This window comes from Leopardus geoffroyi, chromosome B1 (assembly GCF_018350155.1).
Source record: "Leopardus geoffroyi isolate Oge1 chromosome B1, O.geoffroyi_Oge1_pat1.0, whole genome shotgun sequence".
In the NCBI taxonomy this organism is placed as follows: domain Eukaryota; kingdom Metazoa; phylum Chordata; class Mammalia; order Carnivora; family Felidae; genus Leopardus; species Leopardus geoffroyi.
Genome location: NC_059327.1, coordinates 131984191 through 132006640, shown reverse-complemented (window position 1 = coordinate 132006640; position 22450 = coordinate 131984191). Strand labels below are relative to the sequence as shown.

The 22450-nt window shown below is 35.8% G+C and overlaps 1 protein-coding gene across 7 annotated transcripts in view; it reads right to left on the bottom strand.

Annotated features, from left to right (window-relative positions):
• The window catches only part of FAM13A (family with sequence similarity 13 member A), a 362868-nt gene that overhangs the window by 162740 nt on the left and 177678 nt on the right, over nucleotides 1-22450 (bottom strand). For 6 of the 7 annotated variants that reach the window (XM_045473125.1, XM_045473066.1, XM_045473115.1 and 3 more), the window contains exon 6: nucleotides 16869-16946. The exons of the other annotated variant lie outside the window; for it this stretch is intronic. In XM_045473125.1, coding sequence (XP_045329081.1) covers nucleotides 16869-16946 — 78 coding nt within the window. The remainder of the gene's footprint in view (nucleotides 1-16868; nucleotides 16947-22450) is intronic. 7 annotated transcript variants of the gene reach the window in all.

Genomic DNA, 22450 nt, shown 5'->3' with positions numbered 1-22450 from the left:
CAACTATTCAACTTTGTGTTGTGGTGTGAACGGGTATGGCTATGTTCCAATACAACTTTATCTACAAAAAAAAAAAAAAAAATGGTAGGTCTTGACCAACGGGCTCTAGTTTGCCCATCTCTGTTCTGTTCCATGATACTTGTCCATGTGTCTAAAAAAAAGTCAATATCATCAAAGAAGAAAAAAGGCAGAATGTTCTAGATTAAAGCTACAAGGCAGGGGCACTTGGGTGGCTCAGTCAGTTGGGCAACTGACTCTTGATTTTGACTCAGGTAATGGTGTCCTGGTTTGGGGGTTCTAGCCCCACATCAGGCTCTTGGTGTGTCAGTGCAGAGCCTGCTTGGGATTCTCTCTCCCTCTCTCTCTGCCCCTATCCCACTCATTTTCTCTCTCAAAATAAATAAATAAACTAAAAAAAAAAAAAAAGGCTGCAGGGCAATAAAACTCAGTGTTAGATCCTTGATCTGATACTGGACTTTAAGGATATTCTGGGGACACATGAAGACATTAGAATAAACATTTAAAAATTACTTTTGTTTATTGTGTCAATGTTAAATTCCTTCAGTGTAGTAATAGGATTGAGATAATGTCCTTGTTTTTACAAGATATATGCTGAAAACATGTCTGGAAATTATTTTCAAAAAGGAAAGATAAAGCAGATATAGCAATATGTTAAAAACAAAATAGGCCATCTACTATTCTGTGTTCAATACAATGGGTATGTAGGAGAAAAACAAACCACAACAGTTCACTGAAAAGAAAATGAATAGCTCAAAGGGCAACATGTAACAGAAATTTTCTTGAAAACTGTAACTACTTTTTGGAACTTCAAGGAATATAATTACATTTTATTTTACCAAAAACTACTTCTAAAGTTTCCAAAAATATAAGATCTATTTTGCCAAGGATGTTAAAATACCAACACCAAACTTATCTCCATTTTTAAATCTTGAAAAAAGAATGATTCACAGGTGGCCTTAATTTTTGCTAAGGTCTAATCAACAAACATGATACTATGCTTGTATCTGCCCTGTCAAAGTCTATAATGAATGTTTAATCAAAATATTTTTATGTTAGTCTTAGCACTTTATGAGAGAAGTTCCCTGCTTTTTCTCTAAATATCCCAAGTTAAACTCATTCTTTTCCTAGCCCTCAAATAAGCTTTCCTTCCTTTAGGGCTTGCCTTGATGAGGGTAAGAAACATCTACCCTGATCTGGAAGTCATTCCTCTGAGGTTTTTATCTATTTACCATCTTTCCCTTCTTATCCCTTTAGTTTAGGCACTTCTTAAGTCTCATTTGGACTATAGCTTCCTACTTTTTAATCCACTATGTCTGTTGACAGGAGTGATCTGAGCTTATTCCCTGATTAAAACTGTTCCATGACTTTCTACAATCCAAACTCTACAGCACTGCATAATTACACCAGACTATTTCTGCAGGTTCATTTCCTGCTGCTTCCTGAGACACACTATACACAGTAAGACCAAGATTTTTCAAGTCTATAAAAATGCACATTCTGTCTTATACCTCATTTCCTTTGTACACTCTTCTCTCTTTGCAACACACTTTCTTAGAACCCTTAAGTTCTGTCTTGGCTACTCAGTACAAATGTAATTTCTCCACGACTTCAACATAGGTGAAGTAATAGTCATCTGCCTTCTTCTTAGTTTGCATATTACAATACAGAGAAGATTATGTCCCCTCATTTCATGTGCCAAAGTGACCTATATGCTAATGATTTTTAAATTTGTATCTTTGTCCAGTCTTCTCTTCTAAACCCCAAACCTATTTCCAACCATGATCTTGAATTGACATCTCCATTTGGAAGACAGTGAAACTAAAGCAAAGAGCTTAGGGAGCACACAGTAGGGCCAGGGCTCAAATGATTAGGTACATGGTCTCCAACCAGCTCATTCCCCAGGCCAGGAACATGAGAGTCATCGTCGACACTTTCCTTTCCCTTCATCTCTCACACAAAATGTATCACCAAATTCTAATTCTGCAACCTATGGAATGGGAGAAGGTATTTGCATATCCAACAAAGGGTTAGTATCCAAAATATATAAAGAACTTATACAACTCAATACCCAAAAAACAAATTAAAAAATGAGGAGACAAGAACAGACATTTTGCAAAGAAGACATCAGCTGATGAATGGATAAAGAAGATGTGGTTTATATATACAATGAAATACTACTTGGCAATGAGAAAGAATGAAATCCTGCCATTTGCAGCAACGTGGGTGGAACAGGAAGGTATTATGCTAAGTGAAATAAGTCAGTCAGAGAAAGACAGATATCATGTTTTCACTCATATGTGGATCTTGAGAAACTTAACAGAAGACCATGGGGGAAGGGAAGTGGGAAAAAAGTTACAAACAGAGAGGGAGGGAGGCAAACCATGAGAGACACTTAAATACAGACAACAAACTGACAGTTGATGGGGGGGTGGGGGAGAGGGGAAAGTGGTGACGGGCATTGAGGAGGGCACTTGTTGGGATGAGCAATGAGTGTTGTATGGAAGCCAGTTTGACAATAAGTTATATATATGTGTGTGTGTGTGTGTGTGTGTGTATGTATATATATACATATGTATGTATGTATATATATATATGTGTGTGTATATATATATATATATATATATACATATATATATATATATATGTATATATATATGAAGACATACAGATGACCAACAGACACATGAAAAGATGTTTATCATCACTTACCATCAGGAAAATGCAAATCAAAACCACAGGGAGATATCACCTCAAACCTGTGAGAATGGGTAAAATCAACAACACAAGAAACAACAGGTGTTGGCAAGCATGCAGAAAAAAAAGAACCCTTGTGCCCTGTTGGTGGGAATGCAAACTGGTGCAGCCACTCTGGAAAACAGTATGGAGTCTCCTCAAAAAATTAAAGATAGAACTAGCTTACTATCCAGCAATCGCCCTACTGGGTATTTACCCAAAAGATACAAGAACACTAGTTAAAAGGGATACATGAACCCCAATATTTATAGCAGCACTATTTACAATAGCCACGGTATGGAAGCAGCCCAAGTGTCCATCAATTGATGCATGGATAAAGAAGAGGTGGTATGTATGTATGTATGTATGTATGTATGTATGTATGTATGTGTATATATACATAATATTTCCCATAAAAGAAGGAAATATTATTATTCAGCCATAAAAAGAAGGAAATCTTGCCATTTGGAACAACATGGATGGAACTAGAGTATAATGCTTAGTGAAATAAGTTACTCAGAGAAAGACAAATACCATATGATTTTACTCATATGTGTAAATTAAGAAACAAAACAAATGAGCAAAGGGAAAAAAGAGAGAGAGGCAAATCAAGAAACAAATTGTTAATTATAGAGAACTGATGGTTACCAGAGGGGAGATGGGTGGCAGGATGGGGGAACTAGGTGATGGGGATTAAGGAGTGCACTTGTGATGAGCACTGGGTGCTGTATGGAAGTGCTGAATCACTATATTGCATACTTGAAACTAATATAACATTGTATGTTAACTAATTGGAACTTAAGAAATAACTTTAAAAATATACAAAAAAATAAAGACTTAGAATGAAAAAACAACCAAATAAACTTAAGGAGTAAACAGCTTGAAAAGTACAGTATCATTCAGTATCATACAGTATCAGTAGTATCATTGAAACGGGGAATAAAAAAATACCTTTGCCCAATGACAGACCAACATCATAATAAAAAATAATCTGATACAGAATTTTTCTCATTGGTTATTCTGTTCTAAAATCTATTCAATGGAAGGGTGCCTGGTGGCTCAGTCGGTTAAGCGTCAGACTTCTCCTCAGGTCATGCCCTCACGGTCCGCGAGTCCGAGCCCCACGTCGGGCTCTGGGCTGATGGCTCAGAGCCTGGAGCCTGCTTCAGATTCTGTGTCTCCCTCTCTCTCTGCCCCTCCCCTGCTCACATTCTGTCTCTTTCTCTCTCTCAAAAATAAGCAAACATTAAAAAAATTAAATAAATAAAATCTATTCAATAGATCATAGGCAGATTGAATCTTAATATACCATAACGCTTTAGTCATGTCACTTCTTCTACTCACAAACCTTCACTGCCAATATTTTTAACATAGAATTAATTCACACAGCTACTTATGAAAAACACTAAGGTTGCAATTGCGAGCCAAATGGAAAAGTACATTAAACTGAAAGATAATTTATAAAGGAGAAAATGTAAGTAATATAGAATTCCATTAGAAATAAATAACATGCAATTTAGAACTGGCTCTTATTTTTCTGTACTTGCTCATAGACAAAGATAACACCTAATGGTGGTAAGGATATGTGCAATAGACACTCTCATATTTTCCAGTGGCTGTGTACTTTTTTTATAACTCTTTAGTAAAAATTTAACTTAGCAATAGATTTCAAGGGCCATAAAATATTTATACCTTTGAACTAGTGAATCCACTTTTAGCAATCTATCCTGTGGATGAAATTCTAACTAAGAAATAAAGCTCATGCCTAAAAATATTTAACCAAACAGTTACAGTACTGAATATATTATAACACGGAAAACATCTGAAATACAAAATACGACAATGGTCATCACTGTTACTATGAGCCCTTGCTAATATAGAAAATGCTTACACCAATAAATTAAGGGAAAATATCTTTCTCAAATATATCACATACATGTAGGAAGAGAGTGCTTTAAGAATCATCTGTAACATATATAGAGCTATTTATGCCTATAAAGTCGAGGTACAAGAGTCCCTAACAAACAAGCAGATTTTACAGCTGCATGTGATAGCAACAGCGTGGGGCAATGAATAAATGTCACCACAACGAGTAAAAAGTCTGACTATCCAAGACTGACGATATGAAACTTACGTGTAATTTTCCATAGCAATATCCACATTGTAGGTAAGGCATTAGATTCCTAGAATACTCCACTAAAGCCTATTTAGCTTATAACATTGAAAGTTTGGTAGGCCAGCCTTATCAGCCTGTATTTCAAATGCTTAGTTGACACATGATTTTCAGGATGGCTGATGAGAGTAAGTTGTTTGCAATTGGATTCCTTTACATACAAAACATGTCTAATGTTGGTAATGGAATAACAGCTGACTTCATGGAGAAAAATACAGTCACTTTAAAATTAATTCAAAGATTTTGCATTTAAGAAAGACTCTGAGTTATCAGTTAAAAGTAAAATAAGAAAAGAAAACTTTCACTAAGCCCTACATGCTTACTCCATGACCCAGGCTATATATATCACTTACTAACATATATTATCATTAATTCTCACAACTACTCTGCAAAGGAGGTAGTATAACATAACGTAGCATATAGAACTAAACAACAGGAGGCAATAAAAGGGTAAAGAATTTGAGCTTCAGAAGCAAATACCACCCTGGCACTTATCTATCTAGGGAAAGTTAACTAGCCTCTATAAGCCTCTATCTTCTCATCTATAAAGAAGGAAGGAAGGGGTACCTGGATGGCACAGTCGGTTAAATGTCTGACTCTTGATTTCTGTTCAGGTGATAATCTCATGGTTTGTGAGATCAAGCCCTGTGATGGGCTCTGCACTGACAATGTGGAGCCCGCTTGGGATTCTCTCACTCCCTCTCTCTCTGCTCCTCCCCTGCTCGTGCTCTCTCTCTCTTTCTCTCTCTCTCTCAAAATAAGTAAATAAAATTTAAAAAAAAGTTAGGAGGAAGGGAAATGCAGTAGACTTACTGCTATTTACCCAGTATTAGTAAAGTTCCCTCCAGATGCATGCTAGGGTTGTATTTCCTGTCCCCACTATGACTGGGTTGGGTAACGTGATTAGTTCTGAGCAATGAGTTATGAATAAAAGTGACAGAATTACTTCTGGGCCAGAGCTTTTGATTGTCAACGCAAGATTCTACAGGACTCTTTCTTTTTCCTCTAGCACAGTAACTGGCCACATTTGAGATGGGCTGCTCTGTCGGTACACGTCTCTCGGCGACCAGCTGAAGCAGAGCCCCCTTGTCAATCTAAATTGGGCAGGCAGCATAAGTAGGAAATAAATGTTTTAGGTCACTAACATACTGGGATCGCTTATTACTGAAGTATAACCAAGGCTACATGGATGGATAAAGGTCATTTCTATCCTACAGTACTGTGATGATTTCATGAAGTAATATTAGAAGTATTTCCACAGTGTCTAGAATAGAGTAAGTACTCAGTGTCATCATTATTAGATGTTACTATTCTTATAAATTAGAGTACTGAGATCATAAAGTATCCTACAATGTACCTCAGGATACACTACTATTAAATGACAGAGTTGCTTCCGTAAGACTATAAAGCCGGAAATCTTTTCATTAAAGTCACCCTCTTCTTGTATCTGATGTAGCAAAAAACTAAAAGTCCTCTAGTAACTATCTCTTTGTTCATATACGTGTTTTTGTTGTTGTTTCAAAACCTTATCTCTCTTGCAGAAAAACAGATTTTCTTTTACTCTCTAAGTTTGTTTTCTGTTATTTGCTGTTTATTTCATTTAATAAATTTTATCAAATAGCATGGCAACTGTTACGTAAGATTTAATCATCAAACATCTCTATGGTTTGGCTACAACCCATCTTTCAGAATTTATCTTTTATTGCTTCCCTTTATAAACCTTCTGTCCATGCTAGTTTGGCCTATAAATCGTACAGAACATACAATGCTCATTTTGTCCTTCGAGTCTTTGTTTATGCCACTGCAACTGAAATCCTTCCTTTGTCCAGTTTTCCAATTCTTCTTTTTAAAAATTTAAGTTCTCTTTCTTCCACAAAGTCAGCTCTAATCAATTTCATAGCACATACGGTCTATTTTACTTATTTAAAACATAATTTCATAGGGTTTTATAAGATAGCTCTGTATTGCAGGGGCATATTCTCAGAATCCCTTGTCAGGAGGGTTCTGGTTAATTTCTTCCAGTGGGGAATTCTCCTGAGTACTAGAAGGCAGAGGAAAGGATGACCTACTTTGGGTATAATAACTGGCTCACAGAACTGCCTGAAAGCAAGTAAATTAGAATCACTTACACTGTCACATTTTTGAGGGAATTTACTGTCGATCCCTTCAAACCACATCTAACAAACCGAGAAACCATCACCACTGCCATGAAAAACCATTAGCCCAGACTTAAAAAAAAGCCTCTGCTGTTAAAGAGTTAAAACAATCCCTGAGTCACCAAACTTCTTCCAACAGGCAGCAAGCTGTAGTTTAATAAAGACACACTCACTATAAGAGCAATAATGACCAAGAGGGGATTCTAAAAGGTAAAGGCAGCAGCCAGAGAGAAAACAGACAATGGAATCCTTGCAGAAAACAGAATCTAGGCCTAATCAAATCATCTCCACTTCTTCCTGTGCACCTGTCTGTAAGTGTGTGCATTCGCGTGTGAATGGGATTGTTTAGTCCCATTTGTATATGGGTGTGTGTGTGTGCGTGCAGGGAGGGACACCCTGTCTTATTACTGCATAGATTCTCCAATCAAGAGGAAGCATGTCAAGCCCCGACAGAGTACTAACACATCACCAAGAAATTCTGGAGCTTGAGCTGATTGTAATGACTGGTTGGTTTTTTGGATTTTCATTGTCGCAGAAGGATTGAGTGTGTTTTCTGCACAGTAAGAGAAATGGAAAAATATATTTGGCAAACAGAAGGGTAGGCTGGGGCAACAAGTTTTCCCCAACTCCTACTTCACTTTCCTTTTCCTAGGCACACCAGAAAATTACATTTCCCAGATTCCCATGGATGTTACTGAGTTCTGAAATGTGAGTAGAAGGGACAGGTGTTGTTTCTGTGCTGAGGCAGTTAAGTGCCTGTGAACTTTGCACGTACTCCTTTGTTCAGTGCTGATATTAGAAGCAAACACTTTTTAGATGACATAGTTGAAGGATGGAAGCAGCCTGTGATCTGAATCACTGCTTTGAGGCTCACTGCTTATGAATCTCTCCCTCCTTCCATCAGAAAATGACTAGAGTGGGAAATAAACTTTTTAAAACAAATACAATTGTATTATAGGGATTTTTGTTATAGCAGTCAGCATTAATAACTTTGATTAGACTTTGGTCATATTTGTAGAACAGGGCAAACCAGGGAAAATGGGAACAAAAAGGCCAGTGAGATCTTTAGGATTAGTGAAAAATCAAAGAAACCAGGCTAAGATTTGATAGTTTGCAAAATAGGATGGTGAATCCAAAGGTTGACCTGAGATCCAAAAATCAGTCTAGCACATGTAATGTTTTGTATGCATGTCTGGTCTCCAACCTAGTTCCTTGAGGAAGAAGACAATGGCTTTTCAAATTTACATCCCTAACACCTGGCACAGGATATATTGATGAAATATCCAACACTTCAAGGTGTTTATCAAAGCAGGGCAGATTTGTAAGAGGAGATGTTTCAGGCTTGGGATGGTCAGGGATCAGGTGTGGAAACCCAGTCTTAGTAAATTGGGTACTCAGGACTATGAGACCAGACTGGCTATGTACTGGATTCCATGAGAGTGCCTAGTCCAGAGATACTCTCATAAGGTTCTTCTATTCCTTGGCCTATGGTTACAATTGCTTACAGCAACTGGAAAGAAAGACAGGGGTTAAGTGAGCCAAATTACTAGACTGAGAGATAAGGTAGGTACATCCAGATCCATCAAAATTTGAATTTTTATTTAAGGTAAATACTCAACCCTGTATTATATTTTTACTTGATAGTTTGTGTATATTATAAAACACAAGAAATTTGTGTATAAAACACAAGAAAATACTATCGAAATAATTGAATCTACCGGTCATTAATTCTAAAGAGATTCCAAGAATTCTTCAAATGGTTCAGTGGTAACTTAGGAAACCAAATAAAGAATATGCTTATAATAAATAACAGATTTAATCATAGATATAACTCTAATGATAAATTAACAAAATGATTTATAAAAATCTTATGCTACTGGGTCGCCTGGCTGGCTCAGTTGGTAGAGCATACAACTCTTGATCACCCGGTTTCGAGCTGTAGCCCCATGTTGGGTGTAGAGATTACTAAAAATAAATAAATAAATAAATAAATAAATAAATAAATAAATAAATAAATAAATAAATAAATATCTCATGCTACTAAGCACTGAAGAGATAGCTTTGCAAAGTGATTTCCTAAGATAATGAAAGAGGCAAAAAAGAAACAGAAAATGTTATCATCCAGCACCCATAGAGGAGATGGCAAGATATAAAGCATTTTCTATCTAGTAAAATAAACATATATTCATATATAAAAACATATGGGGGCAGAAAAAGCAGATGGAAAATTATTTTAAGAAAAGTTCAAGAGAGATAAATCAGGAAAAAATACAGTTAAAAGCCAAAAGTCTTAAATTCCAGATATAATTATGTGTTTAACGGTTATTGAACCCCTTCCAAATGAAAATGTACTAAATTTGGCTAAATTCTCACAAAAGCAAATTTCCCATAAGCACACACACACACACACACACACACACACTGCTTTCATACAGAATAAGATAAAAAAATTGATTAATTCATTTGTTCATTCTCAAGTATTTATCAATGGATCACTATGTGTCTGACATTAGGAAAATATTACCAAAAATCAAACCAAAACAAAACACACAAAAAATAAGGAAGGAAGGAATGAAATGACATGATCCCAGAAAGAGTTCTCTAATATAATAATGGACACTCAAGACATCAAAAAAAGCTTTTAGTAAACAGAGCAAATACACTCAAAAGAATTGATCATCAAGCTTCAGTATCAAACCATACAGAAAACATATTTATAATACATGCCTATTGGGGGAAAAGCTGTCTGACATTAGGAAAAAAAAATCTACCATACAAATAATAGATACAAAGAAGAAAGGGAGGAATAATGAGATCAATGAAATGGAAAATGAAGATACAACAGAGAATCAACAAAACTAAAATCTGGTTCTTTGCAAAGACTAATAAAGTCTCTGGCAAGCCTAATCAAAAGCAAACAAGAAAAAAGTTCCCAAAAGATAATATTAGAAATGAAAAAAAAGTTTAAGGATTTAATAAAGATTTAAAAAGAAGAGGAAACACTGAAATATTTGATGCTGATAAATTTAGTTAAAATAGTTTATATTCTAGAAAATGTAACATTAAAACTAATTCAGAAAAGATAGAGGGGCACCTGGCTCAGTTGGTTAATCGTCCAATTTTAGCTCAGGTCATGGTCTCAGGGCTAGTGAGTTGGAGCCACATATGGGGCTCTCTGCTGTCAGTGTAGAGCTGGTTTTGCATCCTCTGTCTCCCTCTCTCTCTGCCCCTCCCCCACTAGCGTGCGCATGCTCTCTTTCTCTCAAAAATAAGCATAAAAAATAAGAGAAAACATGAATAGGACTATAAGCATTAAAGATATTGAATCAGTAGTTAAAAATCAACTCACCAAAACAAATTTTAAAAACAAACAAAATAAAAAACAAATAAACCAATAAATAAACCTCACTGGGCCCAGACAGTTTTATATGTACAAGATTGAAGGAATTTGATCATCGTGATCTTAAACTATCTCGGAGATTAGAAAAGACTCTCCTTATCTCATTTTGTTAGGACAGTATAACTTTTACACCAAAAGCAGGTAAAGTGAAACATTTAATTTTTTTTTTTTTTTTTTTTTTTTAGTGTTTATTTATTCTTGAGAGAAAGAGAGAGCACAAGCGGGGCAAGGGGCAGAGAGAGAGGGAGACACAGAATCCAAAGCAGGCTCCAGGCTCTCAGCTGTCAGCACAGAGCCTGACCCAGGGCTTGAACTCATAAACCATGAGATCATGACCTGAGCCGAAGTCGGATGCTTAACTGACTGAACCACCCAGGCACCTCATGTAAAACATTTATAAACATAGATGCAAAAATACTAAACAAAATATCAGCTATTCAAAACTTGCAAGGTATTTAAAAATATGTATCAAGATCAGCTTCAGAACTACTATGCTCCAGTGATGCATTAGTTTAAGCTTAGATAAATTATCAGTATAACTTCCCACCAGAAAAGAGTAAGTGAGAAAAACCATGTAATTATCTTCACAGACACAAAAGGAAACATTTGCTAAAATTTAACTTTCACACAAGATAAATATTCGAAACAAATCATAAATACAAGGGAACCTCCTTAAGGTTATAGGGTTATACCTACAGCAAATAGGTATACCTATTTGTAAGGTTATGCCTACAGCAAATATTGTAAACCTAATAAGTGTATGTGTGAAGAAAAACATATATGGAAACATACTAACACTAACTACTATCATATGGAATGAAAGCAATGAAATAATGAGTTCATTTTGAAGTCTTTACTGAAGGAAAGCTATGTGTCTGGCATTGTGAAAAAATTACACACACACAAAAAAGTAAGAAAATGAAATATGCCATGATGATACCAAAAAGTCAAATGTAGAAACTGTCCATAAAATCAGGAAGGAACTCAAAAAGGTACGCTATCACCATTTCTATTTAGCCTTTACAGTATATTAAAAAAAGATTAAATGATGAAAGGCATGAAAAAAAGTCAACAGAACTCATCATTTTCAGATGATATGACTGTCTACAAAGGAAATCAAACATAAGTGATCAACAAAATATTAGAACTAATGAGAATTTGGCAAGGCCTCTAGATGTAAAAGTCAACAATAAAAATTAGTTTTAACACTAATTATCAGCAACAAAGTTGGAAGACATCATGCATCATGAATATTTCATTTATAGTATCTACAAAATGTGGGCTACCTAGGACAGTTAAAAAGAAAATTATATTTCTTAAATCAAAAGACATTAAAAGAGGTCATGAGCAAATAGAGAGTTCTATGATGGTCATGAATGGAATACCAATTTTCATGAAATGAATCTATCAATTCAGTTTAAATTCTAACTCAAGTTTCTCATGAAATTTGGCAATATTCAATTGCAAAAGCAATGGACCAAGAATGGCCAAAATAATTTTCAAGAAGGGAAGAAAAACTGAAGAAACTGGTTTTACCAGATATCACTAATTAGGACATTGCAATAGAAACATGAGATAAACAAATGGATAAAGCAACCAATAACAAAGCCCAAAACATACAAAACATGTGACATATAATAGAAAGGACATTTCAAACAGTGGGGAAAAGATGAACTATTGAACAGACATGCTACACTGATTGATTTTTATATATAAAATTAGATTCCTACTTTATGCTTACAAAGAATTCAACTTCAGATGGATTAAGACTAACATATATGCAAAGCAAAATTTAAAATTTGTTGAAAACTATAAAGTTGGTTTTCTTAATGACCTCAAGGTATGTGAGGATTTCTCAAACAAGATATAAAGAACACAAAAACTAAAAACTAATAAATTTGACTACATTAAAATAAAAAGCTCTTATACATTAAAAGGCACTACATTCAATATAAAAAGAAAACTAAAAAATTGGGAAAAAGTATTTGAGACATATATAACTGAACTAACAAATTCATAGAGATAATTAAGAAAAAAGCAAACAGGGGCACTTGGGTGGCTCAGTTGGTTAAGTATCTGACTTTCACTCAGGTAATGATCTCACAGTTTGTAGGTTTGAGCCCTGCGTGGTGCTCTGTGCTGACAGCTCAGAGCCTGGAGCCTGCTTCAGATTCTGTGTCTCCCCCCTCTCTCTGCACCTCTCCCGCTCACACTCTGTTTTTCTCTCTCTCAAAAATAAATAAGCATTAAAAAAAAAATAAAGCAAACAACCCAATAATAAAAATGGCAATGACAGGAAAAAGTAGTACTCAGATTAATTATCAGAGATATGTCCAAGCTTAATAAGCACATGAAAAGCTGCCCATATAAATTAATCAGGATAGACTACATTATAGCGAAGTTACAAATTAACCCAGAAGTCTCAGTGGCTTAACAAAACAGGTTTACTTCTCAGTAATGACACAAATCCAGTGTGGTGTCACAGGGGGCCTCTGCTCCAAAAAAAGCCACTAAGGGACCCATGCTCCACTGTCTAGTTGCTACACTGTAAGAAAGGGCTAGAGAGTCATGCACAATTTTTCAATTCTCTGCCCTTAAAGCCACACTTGTCACTTCTGCTCACAGCCTACTGGCCAGAAGCAGCTGGCTGGCCCCAGCTAACTGCAACTGGGCTGGGAAACATCGGGGAAACGCATGGGTATTCAGTGAATAATAAATGTCTCTGCAACAACTAGAAATTAGAAAAATCCAAATTAAGGCAATAGCAAGACACATCTCACACTCATTAGACTGGGGAAACAACAACTCTGATATTACCAAGGACTGGTGAGGATGTAAAAAATGGAAACAATCATCTGCAGCTGTTGAGGATATAAATTGGTACAACATCTTAAGAAAATATTTGTAAATTTGGGACAAATTATAGATGTACATACTTACGACTCTACTTCCCACATGTGCACAAAAGGTGTTGTGAAAATAATTTACTCAAAAATGTTTTAATAGCAAAATAGTGGAAATAATCTAAATATTGGAGATAACCTAACTATTGGAAAAAACCCAGAATGATACCTAAATAAACTGTCATATATTCTTACCCAAAGTGAGTACTGATAGAGCATACTGAACAGAAAAAAAAAAAGAACTGTATTAAGTAGTTAATATAGTATCTGGCACTTGATCAACGTTAGCTCTAATTACCACCACCACCACCACTACTTTTATTAAAAGCAGCAGCATGCAAACTAGCCTTAAACATGGAAATGCATAGTATAAAGTCAACTGGAAAAAGTAGAATGCTAATTAGAATGTACACATTAATTAAAGCAATATAAAATGTATGCATGTCCATTAATATTTCTAAGATACTCTAGAAGCTTGGTAAAATTTAATGCTTATTAAATTACTCTATTAATTTGCTTACTGAAAATTAAATTATATTGCCACTAAATTTATCAAAACCCTCCATTTTTAAAATTTCTAGTTTACTAATAGGCACAGGAATTTTTAAAAACATTTAAGAAAACAGGGTTGTGACAACTATTGTCATCATTGAAGAAAATCTCCTTCATAAATAATTCATGGTGCTTGAAACCATTAACATTTGAAAGAAAAATAATTTAACAGTTGCTTCTATTACAAAAATAGAAGCAGTGTATTTGATAACTGCATTATCTTTATTACACATTTTATAGTTAATATGACTTTGTATACTAAAGGAAACCTCTATAAAAGCATTAAGAGAATCCAATAACTAACTAAAACTATTATGTGCTTATAATTTAAATTTCATCAGCACAGTTTTATCTGGTGATAAAAGGAAGGAAATACATTATCTTTTATTTTATACCTTTATCCTAGCATTGAGTGGATCTGGTATTCATTCTTATACCATGACCTGATGACCTTGAATTTTTTGCTGAAGCCAAGAACACAGCAATGATAGTGGGAAGTCCAGAGCATAACCCAAAGGAAAGGAGAAGAAAAATAATTTTCTACACTCAATTCACTGGATACTATTCAGGGTTTATACTGTGGTCAATGAATATAAGTGTGAGGCTTATTTAGAGACCGAGTACCTGTGTTTGGTAGAAAAAGACCATCTTCTCTAATCCTATTAGGTGACAAGGAATTTTCTCTATGTTCAATACCTCTTTATAGATCTATTTGATATTCTCTTCTTTATCATCTTTTCTGATTATTTGTTTACATATGTACTCTGCACAGTATTGGGCATGAAATGGTTATATGAATATGTCCTTGAGTTACCAGGGCTGGTGATTGTTGCTCATTCAGGAAGTGTCATGGCACTGTGTAATGGAGACACTTTTTTCAGCTTGGACTCAAATCAAGAAGTGGCTTTCCTACCTAAGAAAGAGAAATATAATCCTTCCTATTGCCTAGGAACAGAGACAGCAACTGTTAGAGGGAACACAGATGGGGACAGATGGCTTAGACTAGAGAGACATCTCCAGAGTCGATGGACATATGCCATTTCTGGATTACCATGTTATATCTCTAGCCATATAGGGAGCAGAAATACTTAGCTGTCCAAGGCAAATACAGCTGTAACTGGAGATATCTGAGAAATACAGCTATGGAGGCCAAATGGAGTAACATTAATACCAAGGATACACATCATTCTCTTAGCTCACTATGTCACTCTAGAAAGGACACACCAACCATATTTTGAAGGTGTTCTCAGCTTTAGCTTTCAAATATCAACTGGAGGAAAAAAGATCTTAAGATAAAATCCTGGTGAAAGAGTTAGTTCCTTGTAATCTCTTATAGCTAACATGCTCTGCCTCATTTCTGGGATTTGAAATTACAAGGATTTTAATCACCCATAAACTAAGCAGAGCTTAGTTTGCTCATGTAAACGTAAACTTGCTCATGAAAGGCCACAGAGAAGCTTAAGTTAAAAACCAAGGCTTAACTAATGAAGTAATTTCTCTATTGAATTAGTTTGTTCATGAACTGTACAGCAAGACTGGTAGGAGATAATAAATGTACATTAATTACCGATTTTGTATACAGCTGAAACATTCCAAATAGGATTACTTTCATAAGAATGATACAATCCCTTCAACTTTTATGACAAGTTTTGAGATGATCTTCATTTAGGAGGTGATTCATTTAGGGTCTTTTCACATAAAGGTAGTTATACCAATATAGGAGTTAATAAGCAAATGGTACCTAATGATTTTCCTAAAATCATGCATTTTTTCAAGGCATTTGTTTATGAGTTTATTTTTTACACTGAATTTTTATTAATTCACAATAAATAAAATTTCTATAATACATTGGAATTAATTATACATAAGTGTGTAGACACAGATATTTCAGTGAAAAAAAAAACCCAAAAATAGTTGGTAGCTGAAAAGGAAAGCATGCTGGATAGTTTCGATAATTTTCCAGAAAAAAATCAAGGTGGAATAGGTTTTATTAAAAAAGGTGTTTTTATTTCTTTTAAAAATAAACCACAGACTTACCGTAATTAAGTCACTAAGCAATGACTCAATACTTAATTTGCCTTTAAAAATAAAGCCACCATTATTTTTACGGTAACTTGCAGTTAAAAATCAGAGATAAGAATTCTTTTAAATTTTGCTTACAGTGAACTCAAAGTTTGGTGAACATTTTTTTTTTTCTCAGAACTAGGAAAAATAGTAGCTCTATAAATCTCCTGGTGGCCAATTATGAATATTCTATATACCTAATAGGAGAAGTTCTACTTAAAAGATTAAAGATTAGGAAAGATACTCTAAAATTAATGCAATCACTTTTCTGGTTGGACAAATAATCAAATAACTTTCCATGACATATTTTGGGTTAAAGGGGTTTTTCTTTTCACTGGCAAAACATGTGAATTTTGGATTTTTCTTACAATAAGGAAAACAAAATTTTACACATTAGACTATTCTGTCATAGGTATGACAGTTCTTATTTCTTCCTGGTTAAAATTTACTTAATTGATCGTGTGTTGTTTTTATAATTACGAAAAGTCAATAAAGTGACTTCTATTTTAAAAAAAGAGAAATTACAGCTAAACATTTCACTTTACCCCTCAAACAACCAAGGAAAGATTACTACATTTGACTATATCCTATGATTTAGGCTTAAAACAATCCTGATTTAATATAAGTAAAACCATGTACTAAAATATATCACTGTTAAATAATAGGAGTATCTTAAAAATTGGGGGATGAATATCACCTTGGATTAAAGCACTAAATGAAAAGTGCTCTTTACGCAATCAGGACCAAAAATACAAATAAAGAAAAAGGCTGAAGGAAATGCAAGACACAGAGCATGGAATCATGAGGACATGAATAACCCTGCTAAATGTTTCACATGGTAGCCCAAAGGAGCAGACATAACTTACCCTGGTTTTTAGAGATGGTTTTTGCATGTCTAAGTCTTTTGTCAGAAGGATGGGTAAGGGGTTCTTACAACTGGCCTCCTATAAAAAAGTATAAAAGAAGTATTAGGAACCAAAGAACATTACCCTAACTGGAAATTACAAGGTTGTAAAAAGCAATTTTGATGGGAGACAAGGCATTTTTGGCTTGAGCTGCTTATAGCAGAAGCCACAGAGACTGTCTTGAGGAACCAAAACATTTCCTATTGTTCATCTACAACAGTGAAGCAAGTAAGATAAGATGGTGATGGAGTAGGTATGGGACACACAGAACACATATTCAGAGATGACCATTAAAAAAGTCTCATCTATGCTATCATGTAATTTACACATCCACAGTCAGCTCCTCTCTTCTTTGGAGAAACAGGGGGTTAATTCTCCAAGATATCAACCACAAACTTAGGGTTGCCAACTTTCCCTACAACATTTTACAAATGCGTTCTTATTCTGTAAATAAGAATCTTAAATGAATTCCTTCAATTAGTTTAGCAAACCACTATTGAACAGGGACAGTTTCACACCAACATCCTGAGGAAAAATATCTGAGTATTTGTTTCCAAAATTACTAAGCTTCTAAGTCCTCGGTTCACACCAAAATAGTACTTGCAAAACTAGCAGAAATTACAAGGAGGCAGCTCACATAGAATTGGATTTACTATTTATTTCTATGTGACAAACAACAACAGTAATAATCTCATTAAAAAATAAAAAAGGGCCTCACTTCTCAGTAGCCACTAATTTGGATACATTTTTCATAAATGATTTCATTTCCAAATTAAGGTAGAAAAAATATATAAGGTCATAGACAACAATAAAACTAAGGAGAAAATAAGTTCAATTTCTTTCACTTGCACTATAACATCAACCTCTGTATCCCATTCCTTCCCTCATCATGCTCACCATCCACCACTCCATTATTTAAATTATAGGTTTTTCTCTCCAGTTTACTTAAGGATCAGTTAATTATAACCTTTTAAACAATGTTTTTGTCTACATGCTTTATAATATTACTAAAATTTGCTGGAGTTTTATTCATTTCTAAAGGGAACAGTACATTAAGATAAAATGTCTCTAATGAAAATGCTACTACTACTTACTACTAATGAATACTTATTGAATCTTAGGATTTGGAAGGCACTGTGCTAATGTCTTTGCATTAATGCCATTTTTGCCCCCAGTAGCCCTATTAGGATTATGTACTATTATCATTACTCCCCCTTTAAGGGTAATGTAAAATCTTACAGAAGTTAAGTACTTGCCCAATGTCACATGGGACTCAAAGATGGCTCTATAACTTTATGAACTCTTTATTACCTCCAATATCCAATATACTTGACATCTTAAACCACTAGGTTGTACAACCATAACATTTTAAAGCCAAAGAGTTTTTAAAAATTAGCTATTCTGCCTGCTCATCTTATTTTACAGATGGGGGATTTGAGGACAACTGAGGTGATGTGCCCAAGATCACACAGAGAGTGGCAGAGCTGAGACCCATGCCTGGACCACAGAGTTGTATGTGGCACCTGTTCCAGCTTTGTGCTAGGGAGCAATATTACCAGACTCAGAGGAGATCAAGAGCCTCCTCTAAGCTGGGGGTAGCTGTGGTCCTGCCAACACTCTCAGCTGCCTGTGGCCTCACGTACAGCCCGATGGAAGGGCCCAAGGATACGTTTCTGAACTCTCCAAACAAGCACGCATTCTAGTCCTACCCTTTCCCACAAGTCACAACACCTGCTGGCAGTAAGCTGCTTACTGGAAATAGTGAATGAACCCATTCCCACTTCTGACTCACTGTGAGAGGGATAAACTATATCCAGCATGACATTTAGGAGATCCAAGTGATTAACTGCATAGTCTATTGCGTAATTTGACTACACTTGGATAATATAATTATGCTTAATCTTTATACCCCTTTTAAAACTACTTGTATATAAATGCTAGAATGTCATGCAAGAAAAAAAGGCTGACTCTTAAGGGAAGCTAATAGGAATAGCTGACCTTTGTTTATGACTGTCTGAATGTTTACAAATGCCTACAATTCTTTCTTCCTTATGCACAGGCTAAAAGTGATAGTGTTTCTTTATTCCTCTTATCTCCCCCACCCTGTCCCTGTGAATTAATGAGTACAAGGCTGATGGTCAGCTTTTCCCTATAAAACTCTGAAAATATTTTCTGTAAACTTTTACCTGAAAGTGCCGCTTAATGAATTATGTTTATTTTTTTGTTTTAGGACTTTAAATTCAAAAAACAGAGACAAAGTAAAATTTAGTAGCCAGAGAACTGAACTTGCAGTCAAGAGATCTGGCTTCTCATCCTGGTTTCCTAACCAACTGGCTATAGGAACTCAGGCAAGCATTTTAACCTTTTGGACATCCCTTGGTTCGAAGATTTATAAAACAATTGGATTAGGTGAATTCTGAGAAACTTTTCTAGTTTATCAAGATTCTATGATTCTTTCAAGAAGAAGCAATATTTACTGACAAAAAGGTAACCCACCACCTGTCTGGAGTTGCATTCCCAATGTCCCATGAGATTGCTGCTGAAGCGCTGGTCCCCCCTCCCCCCCCATGCAGGGGGCAGTGAGCCAGGGGGCTGCAGAGCCACAGAGGGAACACCTCCCACAGGGCTAATGTTGGATTTCTGGAGAAAAATTCATGAATTCCACTAGTAGCTTAAATAAGTAACTGGAAAGAACTCCATGTATTCTTTTTTTGTTTGTTTTTCCTGTGTATTCTTTTAAGACAGATATATTATGGAATGAAGTGAGAAATATTTTCAAGATAAAACTTTTTTACAGTTATGCCTTTAAAAAAGCCATTTACACTGGCAGGCATATACCTAAGAGAATTAAAAACAAATGTCCACACAAAAACTTGTAGACCAACACTCATAGCCAGAATTATTTATAAAAACCAAAAAGTGGAAACAACCCAAATCACACGATAAATGGATAAAGAAAATATGGTATATCCACACAATGGAATATCATTCAGCTATAAAGAGGACTGAAGTATGGATACTGGCTAGACACAGATTAACCTTGAAAACATCATGCTAAAAAGCCAAGCATAAAAGGACACATATTGTGTGATTACATATATTTTAAACATCTGGAATAGGCAAATAGTGACAGAATGTAGATTATGGTTGCTGGGGGCTAGAAGGAGGGAAGTGATTCCTAATGGGACCAGTCTATATGAGTTTCTTTTTAGGGTGTTAAAAATGTTCTAGGGGTGCCTGAGTGGCTCAGTCGGTTGAGTGTCCAACTTCGGCTCAGGTCATGATCTCATGGTTCATGAGTTCGAGCCCCACGTCAGGCTCTGTGCTGACAGCTTGGAGCCTGGAGCCTGCTTTGGATTCTGTGTCTCCCTCTCTCTCCCTGCCCCTCCCCTGCTCATGCTCTCTGTCTCTCAAAAATAAATAAATATTAAAAAAATGTTCTAGAAGTAGGTAATGGTTGCCCAACACTGTGAACATCCTAAAAACCAATAAATTGTATATTTTAATTAATTTTTTAATTTACATCCAAGTTAGTTAGCATATAGTGCAACAATGATTTCAGGAGTAGATTCCTTAATGCCCCTTACCCATTTAGCCCATCTCCCCCCTCCCACAAGCCCTCCAGCAACCCTCTGTTTGTTCTCCATATTTAAGAGTCTCTTATGTTTTGCTCCCCTCCCTGTTATTATTTTTGCTTCCCTTCCCCTATGTTCATGTTTTGTATCTTAAAGTCTTATGATATTTGTCTTTCTCTGACTAATTTTGCTTAGCATAATACCCTCTACTTCCATCCATGTAGTTGCAAATGGCAAGATTTCATTCTTTTTTTTTTTTTTTTTTTTCAACGTTTATTTATTTTTGGGACAGAGAGAGACAGAGCATGAACGGGGGAGGGTCAGAGAGAGAGGGAGACACAGAATCGGAAACAGGCTCCAGGCTCTGAGCCATCAGCCCAGAGCCCGACGCGGGGCTCGAACTCACGGACCGCGAGATCGTGACCTGGCTGAAGTCGGACGCTTAACCGACTGCGCCACCCAGGCGCCCCAAGATTTCATTCTTTTTGATGGCCAAGAAATACTCCATTGTATATATATACCACATCTTCTTTATCCATTCATCCATTGATGGACATTTGGGCTCTTTCCATACTTGGGCTATTGTCAATAGTGCTGCTATAAACATTGGGGTGCATGTGTCCCTTCGAAACAGCACACCTGTATCCCTTGGATAAACACCTAGTAGTGCAATTGCTTGGTAGTAGGGTAGTTCTATTTTTAATTTTTTGAGGAACCTCCACACTGTTTTCCAGAGTGGCTGCACCAGTTTGCATTCCCACCAGCAGTGCAAGAGGGTTCCCGTTTCTCCACATCCTTGCCAGCATCTGTTGTTACCTGAGTTGTTAATGTAACAAATTGTATATTTTAAATGGGTCAGTCTTACAGCATGTGAGTAATACCTAAATTTTTTGAAAAGTCATTTAAAGCAAGTCCCCACACACCCAGGGCGAAGGGAAGAGACCTTGGGTTTGTTTGAACTCCTCAGAACTTCTTGAAAAGGTTTGAAGGGGGAATGATTTGTGTTTTTAAGTATTAAAGTATATGTGGGCATAAAAATTCACTCTAAAAATTTTAACTGAACCATATCATGTGTGGCATTCTAATGCTAGTCACCAGAGAAGGAGAAGGTAATGATAAACAAATTAGACATGATTACAGGGTATATTTATATTTGAACATTTCATCTGCTGAAATGAGACTTAACTGATTGCTCACTCTAATGACATTTGTGCAATAACCAACTGCTTAAACCAGCTGTGTCACTTTGGTATCCTGAAAACACCATTTAAAAATATAATAGGGATGGAAAAATACTTCATCACAGTTTTGTTGGCCTTACTATTGGACATTAAAAAAAAAGCAGAAAAAGCACTCACTGTTCCCTCAGCCTAGCACACTACTCACACAGTAATTCACAGGTTTGTTTCCTCATTTCATTCAGATCTTTGTTCAATTTCAGTAAAGAGGATTCCCTTGCTGGAACACCTTATCTAAATTGACACTGCTCTCCCCTCCCACTTAATGCTCCCTCTCTCCCCACTCTCTTTCATCTACTTTATTGATTGATTCATTAATTTTTAAGAGAGAGAATGCAAAATTGTGAACAAGGGAGGGGTAGAGGGAGAAAGAACGCCCCATCTCACGACTCCAAGATCAGGATCTGAGCTGAAATCAAGAGCTGGACATTGAACTGACTGAGCCACCCAGGCGGCCCCTCTCTACTCTCTTCATAGCCATTAGCAAAATCTGAATTTAATACTTTAAAACTGGTGGTTGCCAGAGGAGAGGGGGTATGTGGTTGGGCAAAATAGGGGAAGAGGCATGGCAGCTACAGGCTTCCAGTTATGGAAAGAGTAAATCTTGGGAATAAAAGGCTCAGCATAAGGAATATACTCAATGATACTGTCCTAGTGTTGTATTGGGACACATGGTAGTTAAACTTGTAGTAAGCATAGCATAGTGCATAAACTTGTTGAATCTCTATGC